Here is a 9039-nt window from a genome sequence, read left to right as displayed (position 1 = left end):
AGATATACAAAACTGACATACTTCAGATTTTCAATTGTGCGACCCGAATCAGGAAAATTATCGTAATTCGTATCTACGTCAAGTACTTCTGCATCGATTGCGATTTTAACTAAAGTTTTGTTAATTTAATTTAAATTTTTATTCGTAAAGTTTGTTTTAAGAGACGCCCTAGTCTTTAAGATTAACAAAAATACGAATTTCTTTTAAAAGGTTTGCTTTATGTCTTTAAATCGCATATAATATTCAATCTAAACAATAACTTAAAAGTCAAACTGGGAGTAAACAAAATATAATGAATATAATGAACAACATAAAATTCTTTTTCGGTATGAAACACACTCCCCCGTTGAGAGCACCCGCGATCAAGATTTTTCTGTGATTATACATTTGGTAATAACGCGAGTTTCCTCACATTTTGCTTATATACACCTGAGGCAGTTTTTACTGATACCACGCGAAATATTTTATCGTTTTCTAGATAAATGTCAATTACGAGTGCCAGTTTCCACTGCATTCGTGGGATATACAATAGATCCGATCTGAATTTCATGTGTACCCGCTGTCCATTTCTTTCTGATGTTCAAATCATTTGAATATTCTTTATGCCAACGTGTCCAAAAGTCTTGCTTCATTTTTTCGACAAGCTGCCATCTCGGCAACAGGCTAGGTCTTTCATTACTGAGATCTTGTGCTGGTGGTGCTGTGAGTGTAGTCCCAAATAGGAAATGGCCTGGGGTGAGTACTTGGATATCCTTCGGATCTGCTGATACCGGAACGAGTGACCTTGAATTAAGGATGGCTTTGACTTTGATTATTAGAGTATTTAGTTCTTCGAATGTCATTAATTCCTTGTCTACTACTCGAACGAGATGATGTCTGAAGGACTTAACAGCGCCTTCCCAAATTCCACCAAAATGTGGCGGCAAGAGAGGTGTAAATGAACAATCGATTTCTTGATTAGTCAGATGAGTCATTATTTTCTCAGCTTATTCCGGTATTTGGAGTGACGCTACAATTTCCCGAAGTTAATTTTTGGCACCGGTGAAATTAGTACCATTGCTTGAGTACATTTTGCTTGGTTCACCTCGTCGTATTACAAGACGGTCAAGGACGGCAATAAATCCCGCTGTAGTCAAATCACTGACGATTTCGAGATGTACTGCTTTGACTGCCATACATATAAAAATTACAACATAAACCTTCACCTTACTTCTATTGCGGTATTTTTTTCTTAGATATAGAAAGGCCCACAGTAGTCCACTCCAAAATTAATGAATGGTCGTATAGCTCCTGATTTTCGGGCCTTTGAAAGATTCCCCATTATATAATTGGTCGGTCGTGGGTTTGCAGGACAGCAACGATGACATTTGCGTATATTCTTCCGGACTTGATTTCGACCATCCAGTGGCCAATAATTTTGTGGTAATGCGTAGAGAGTCATCTGCAGTCCAGCGTGGAGATGTAAGAAATGTTCATGTTGTATGATCAAGTCAGTTCCATGGTTGTTTTTTGGTAAAATGGCACCGTGCTTTTGAGAAAATGTCAAGGATGAATTCTGCAATCATCTACCAACTCTCAATACACCTTTGTTGCCGATAAACGGATTGAGGGTGATGATTCTGCTAGCAGGATTTATTGGTTGTAATATTTTCTCTAGAGCCTGGATTCCTTTGGAGAATGCCATCCGTTGAATTTGTCGAACAATACGCAGAATTGAATCATTAAGTTCTTGTGTATCAATAGGCTTGGGCTTGAGCGTGTCTCGCCCATCGTATGACTTTGCTTCTGCGGATCCCAGTGTGCTCTTTCTATGTTTCAGAGCATCTATGAATCTGAAACATAATGTAAATACTCGATCAAGTTTGATGAGTGAATTTAACTTTTCGAAAGGAGAGATCTCAAGATACATCGTAAGCCGCGTGGATTTCTTGATTTCAAGATCTTCAGTGGATGCTGGAATGGAATTCATTGGCCATGTGTGTTCAGGTCCTTCCAGCCAGTCTAGACCATGTTGCCGCATCACGTTGCGAATAAATTCACCAGACTGTTGGCTTTTTGAGAGCGCGTCCACTGGATTGTCGTCCGAGTGAACATGTCGCCATTAACAATCGTGTGTACCTCCTTGAATACCTGCAACTCGATTCGAAACAAATATTTTAAGAGTATGTGGTTCTGTGTTTGCCCATTGTAGTGTGATCGTGAAGTCAGTCCAGAGGATCGTCCTTGACACTGAGATATTACTGGCTTGATTTACTGTATTGTATAGACTCATAAGAGTGTATGGTCCACATAACTCTAATCTAGGTAGGCTTATTGTTTTCAATCGAGCAACTCTAGATCGAGAGCAAAGAAGATTTACTTGACTTTGGCCGGTGGGTCCTGCTCCCAAAAGCATATCAATGGATCCTAGTTTATAGAATTCTGGATCAGCAAGTTTTAGATTCTTCAGTATCTTGATGTAATTTCTAGAAATGATTTCTGTCGGTATGCAGCCTGTAGTGACTGGTACCGTCAAGAACTGCATTGTTTTTTTTATAATTGCCGTCTCTTGATAGTATTGACGCTGTTATAATATGCTTAGTGGATGCGGACATTTGATTTAAAGCACCTATTGGAATAACACATTTAAACTTTGGAAGCCCAAGCCTTTTTGCTAGGCTCTCAGTCATAAAATTTGATGTTGAGCATGTGTCGAGGAGTGTCCGGCATCGAATGGGTTCGTGATACTTGGCGATGATATTAAAAACTGCTTTAGTGATGATTTGATTTTTATGTTGGTGGCTAATAAATGATTTGTGTTTTACTTATCTTTTCTCGGATTGTCAATCTTGCGGCTGTCCTGAGTTAGTCGTTGAAGTTTTATCTTGAAGTGTTGTTGTATGCTTGCGTAGATTTTTTTCTTGCATGCAAGTCACAGCAATTAACGTATTGTGTCTTTCTCCACATGACCGACCGTTTGAAGCTGCATAGCAATCTATTGCTCGATGGTTGTCTCTAAGATAATTGAAAGAAGCTGCTTGTTCCCTTGACATGTACGACATGGTCGTTCGGTGTGAATTGTAAATGCTTGGGCATAAGGTCTCTTTTTACCTCTATTTCCGTAGGTCTGGTGACCTTAGGTCGTCTGTATTGGGCCACTGCCTCGATTAATCAAGCATGCAGCACTTCGTGAGAGAAATTCTAGCAGGTCGTCAAGTTTGGAGAAGATTCCTTGTTCTATTGTCTCATTCCAAGCGTATGCAGTTGTTCGGAATAGCTTTCGCTCCAAAGGAGTTACTAAAAGTTCTTCATGTATTTCTACACCCATGGATTTGAGCATCTCTTTGTGTTGCCTTTTGTCGTCTACTAGTTTTGATAATCCACTAGCTGTTCCATGTTCTTTTTTTGGGAGATCCAAAAGGAGATTAATGTGCCTCGAGAACATGAGTCGTTGATCTGAATATGTCTTATCGAGAAGTGCCCAAAAACGACTATAATTGTCTGCAGTAATAGCAAGAACCTTTATTTTATCAAGTGCTGGATCAGTAGTGGCGCAACCAATGTCCTTGGAAGTCTTTGAATAACTCAAGATATTTCTGCAGGCGATCTTCTGCCTCGTTAATTTCTTGAGGTCGGCGTAGATATGTAGCTAACAACATTTTTATAAGTGTATTTTGAGATTTACATACCCCTACTCTTTTCAAGATTATCTTAATTCTAAATTGAAATCCTTCTGCGCTTTGTTTACCGTACATGGCTTCTTCGTGACTTTTCGTGGTAATATCACTGATATCCTTCCCTACACTTGCACTTTGTACCCACTGCACTTCCACTGTTGCTTTCAAGTCACTATTGAATGAAATCCGGATCAAAGGACCATAAAATGTTTCGTTTGAAACGAAACCTCCGAGTTAGCAACTAAGATTACTCGGTGTATTGTATTTTCTGTATATGAGGAAAAACGTTAGTTTTTAAATGATCAAGACTCAATTTCGAAATTACCTTTCATGGTATATTCTTCAATGCCTTAATATTTGATACACATTTTTGGGAGAGACTTCTCTCTGTTCGTTTTCGAGTTCATACTAAAATTTTTTTCTGTTGAGCAGAGACTCTCAGGAATACCCTTCCCTCTTGTTATAATTAAATTTTAATGATGTAGGACCGAGAGAAAGGATAATTCTAACTTTCTAAATGGGAGAGGGACCTTCGACTCGTCAAGGTTTATTATAAGCATCTTATCCCTTTCCAAATTTACAATAAATTCTTTCAATCGAATCAATCCACAGCTTGAGCATGGAACACAAAAGTAAATAATTTCCAAGAATGAAGCAAATTTGGGAACCGTCCTGAGAGCCTGAAAACGAAGGTCGCATATCATATTCAATCCAAACAATAATTTAAAAGTCAAACTAGAAGTAAACAAAATATAATGAATATTATGAACAACACGAAATTCTTTTTAGTATGAACCATTGGCAACAATAAATTTAATAGGAATGAATATATCATTATACATAATAATATATAAGAATCAGTATAATCGGTAAAACAAAACAAAAAAAAGATCGAATTCAAATTTTAGGCATGCTGAAGGCCGAATTTAGAAAAACTTTGAAGTACTATACTAATGGTATTTCCCGGATTTCTTCTGGAGTCATTTCTTCAACTATTCTACTAACCGTGTTCATTTTTGACCTTTTTTGAGAATATCTTCTTATCGTATATATTCCACGAAGTATTTTATTATTCTCCACTATTGCAAAGACGTCACCATTGGACGATGATAATACAGTTTATTCTTCGGTCGGCATAGGTAGAGAAACGCTACTGTAATCTCTTAATTGTAATTCTTTATCGCGGGGAAAAGTGAACCTTCGAATTTCCAATCGCTTTAACGGATTCGTGTAGGGAATAAGCCGAATAAGACTAATTTCTTCTGGTTTATATCCAAGTACGTATGAAGAAGATTGATTGGCAGGAGGAGGCCTGGACCTGGTAGAAAGATTATGTTCTGCAGAAGACCAAAACCTCTTTGAAGTACCCGGAGCATCAGGACTGGCAGGAGAATTATATACTTCGGAACCAGAAGTACCAGGTCGAGCGGTGGAAGATTGTGAACTCAACTCTGCAACAAGAAAAGAGCTTCACATAATCTTCCTCAAGTCTGGTGAGAATACCTAAAAATGAAATCTCAAAATTTTAGACAAAGCGGTAATAAATATGCTTAAGGTTTTGTAGCATTGGGCAAAGACCCTTCTAGTGTTGTTTGGCGTTTGTCCATCCCGTTGACAAGATTTTTTTACGCCAAAATAATCTGATAAAACGAGATATGATAATACAAAATCGACTAAGATCATACCCAGCTGAAAATTCTCGTACAAGAATCTCAAGATCCTGGACATGTTGCTGGACATGAAGCGGTACACGAACCTGTACAAGTAATCTTGACGATTCCTGTATAGGAATTTTGAGAAGAAAACTTCACATGATCATGCATGGGAACCTGCATGCAAGCTTGGCTTTCTCGATAGTAAGTTCGATCTTCATCGGAATAAAAAAAACAGCTTTATAGCTGTCAGAGACGTGAGTTTTCGCGATGGCTTTCTGTGAAGGACCCCATGCGTATGTACGTATTGTATAGAAACCATGGCCTTAATTTTCTTCGAAAAAACACCTGTACAGAAATGGTTATCAATGGTTTCTTTGTTGGTGTTAATTCTATGGCAGAATCATACACAGTTTCCTTAACCAAATTTCTGTTCAGGAACCGTTAAGATTGACTCTGTAGGTTAGTCTATAGAATCTTGTCCTGGAACATGTCCAGGATCCTCTGAGGTTCCTATACAGGAATTTTTAGCTGGGTATAGAAACAGATCGAATCTGATAGGAATGGATAATATTCGATATGATACAATCATATTCAAACATATAAGATCGAATAGAACATGATATGATCTAATAGGATCGACTAGGATCGTCTAATTTCTGCTGTTTTTAATCAAATATTATTCAAATTTTGTATAAGCTGAAGTCTGGCTTTAGAGAGAAACCAAAAATCACAGAAGATCACAAATTTGGGAAAATTCCGAGATGGCAATTTATTAAACATCAAAAAGTAGTTTATTCCTGCGGCTTTCATTGGAAAATTTTAAAGCGTAGCTAGAAAAATCACATTGACATTAAAAGGCATCACATGATCCTAGAAATCCAAATTTGTTGAGACCAATCCAGTTCTTCATTTTTTAATAATTTTAAAATGGAGTTTCGGAACATTTTATAATATCAATTTGGTATATTAAGCATGAAAACAATTTGCAATAGCAGGCTGGGAAAATAAAAAGAACATGTGAACTTGGAAAACTTTTGGCTTAAAATTTAAATTGAAGGCCCTAGTATAAAAATAATTAAATGGAAAGAGCGGAAAATTCCACATGCCCTAATTTAAAATTGGTTGGATTTAAACTTACCTAAAAGGGGTTAATTAAAATTTTAACCATTCACCATTTACATTTATAAATAAAATTTTTCTGATTATTTATTGAAAAATTAAAAGATTGAATAATTCCGACTTTTTTTGATTGAGAGTGAAATATTTGTTTCATGTAACAATTATTTCTACTTAAAAGGTGGACAAATTTTATGTAAGCAATTTTTCATTTGAAAACTCGAAAATATAAAATCTAAAACTAAAAAATTGACGAAATTTCTACGTGAATGATCATCACATTTTTCGGGGTTTTATTAGTTTCCAAGTGAAAAGAGCTAAAACTCGGAAAGCAAACAATTTTTAGATGTAAAGTGAGGAAAACTGAAGACTTAGTCAATAATTCTATTTATATATATATATTTATATATTTAGCAATTTGACTTTAGAAATCATGTAATTTCTAGTATATGTAGTTTTTCTGGAGGGATTTTGTGTTGGGAACAGACTTTAAAAATTTTGGAAAATTTCAAGATAGCTGCCAGGAAACTTAGTGAAAATAAATAATTTACTAAATTTCAAACGAATTCTATTTAAAATTATTAAAAAATAAAGTTTCTTAGTTTTATCGCTTTAATTGTAAGTTTTTTATAAATACTTTTCTTAAAATCTTACTTATGCGGAATTCATTCTAAATTACTCTCTGATAAGCTAATAAGGTAAGCTTAAGTTTCTGGCAACAGGGAATTTTTATAAATATACGACATTGTAACTTTATATACGAAAATTCCGTCAAGAATTATTATTTTGGCTTCGTAACAGGACATTTTTTAAAAATTTAATTATTGTAACGGGAATTATGAAAAATAGCTTTAATTATTTCAGAAAATTCTTAGTTCCAAATCAAAGTTGCAATGCTTCTGAACATAAATTATCCGATCTTCAAACTTAGAAATATATTTTTTCCCCAAAATTCCTTGTTTCGAAGCAGAAAACTTTGATATGGTTAAAAATCATTAGAATTCATTAAAATATTTGACCTATTTTCAATTTACCAGGAAAAAATTTCCTATAGTCGGACTTGTTATTTGCTGAAATTCTAAAAATAAAATAAAATTATAGATATATTCTATGATCATATTTACCAATAAAATTAAAGATAAGCGTCAACGATAATAATAGAGTAGAAACAATCCCCATCTTTCCTAATTAGAGGAAAAACTGATTATTGGTAGAGTAAAGAATTATATTAACGATGTTGTCAAAGAATATTCTAGCACTTTGTTAAATTATATATTTCTTTAACTATTATCTCTTGAATTGTAGACTTTAAGCTTGTGCTTATCAGATATTAATATTTTTATAGAGTTAGCGTCAAGGAAAAAATTCACGTACTACATTTATTAAAACTGATATCACAGATTCTATAATCTTTCAGATGTAAGCAAAGTTCACCGTTTATTTGACAAATTTATATAGTTTGTACTACAAATAATGACTTATTTTATTGGTTTTTAATTTCCAGATAAAACATGACGAATTCTGAAATGGAGCAGGATTTTTTGTTAGTGTAAATTTCATTTTTATAAAACATAATTTCAACAATTTTTCCACATTTCTTGTTTCGCGTCAATAATGTCCTGATCCAGAACAGAATTATAATTATTTGCATTAATTATAAAATTTGCATTAATTATAAAAGACATTTGCATTTTTCACGCACGGTATAGATTTATTATTAGTACTGTTTTTTCTCTTACGGATTTTCGTATGGTTAAGTTGATCGATGCCACTAAAATAAAAAAACGTTGAAAATGTATTGCTGCGCTTTATTACTTGATAAGCTATATAAGGGGTATTATTCCTCAACTGCCCCAACTAAAAAATTCATGTTTTTCGATTGTCTCTAAATTCTGGGAATATGTTTGCCTACCCAACAGTAGTTAATCCACAAACTTATAGACCAGGATTACAAACCCTCCCCAAGTGAGGGGGGGTTGAATTTTCAACCCCAATGCCTGCAGGGGTAGTTTCAAACGCCTGTAACTTCCTTTCTAATTACGGGATTTAAAATTTTTATGAGGGTTTTGGAAAGTGCTTTCTACACGCTTTCATCCTATTTTATTATTTATAACAAAAAAAATTGTTTAAAGAAATTTTGTAGAGGTTGTAGAGGGAGTCCTTGCGCTCGCACTCGGGCTTACTTGTATTTTCAGAAGTCACTTGCTCTTCATTTGTTCTCCACAAAATTATGTGCAAAACAAAAGAAACACAAGTGACTTCTAAAAATACAAGCAAGGTGTTCTTGCATCCAACTACTCAATTTGTAATACAAATTTATGAATTACATTATTCTAAAAACACGGGTAATTTACTTGTTCTGTGGTACAAACTACATCTTTTATACTGCTGCGAATTGAACCTGTATTCATATAATATCTATGTTACTGACGTGTTCTAAGGAAAGAATGTCGAGCTTCAGAATTTGACCGCTACATGGCTGCCTAGAAACTTCTTTCTCACAGGAAAGTAAATCGTTTTAGTTTATATGAGCTGAATACATTCTGTTGATTTTGTTTTCTATTCATTCTGTACCCGAAGCTCAGATGACTTTATAATAGATATTTTTATGT

At 34.7% G+C, this 9039-nt stretch overlaps 1 protein-coding gene across 1 annotated transcript; it reads right to left on the bottom strand.

Annotated features, from left to right (window-relative positions):
• Positions 1-485: 485 nt before the first annotated feature.
• LOC117182914 lies at positions 486-974 on the bottom strand. Its single transcript, XM_033376027.1, has one exon. The coding sequence runs from the start codon at positions 972-974 to the stop codon at positions 486-488; it is 489 nt and encodes a 162-aa protein (XP_033231918.1).
• Positions 975-9039: the final 8065 nt, after the last annotated feature.

This window comes from Belonocnema kinseyi, chromosome 2 (genome assembly GCF_010883055.1).
Source record: "Belonocnema kinseyi isolate 2016_QV_RU_SX_M_011 chromosome 2, B_treatae_v1, whole genome shotgun sequence".
Classification (NCBI taxonomy): Eukaryota; Metazoa; Arthropoda; class Insecta; order Hymenoptera; family Cynipidae; genus Belonocnema; species Belonocnema kinseyi.
This window is presented reverse-complemented; position numbering and strand designations above follow the sequence as displayed.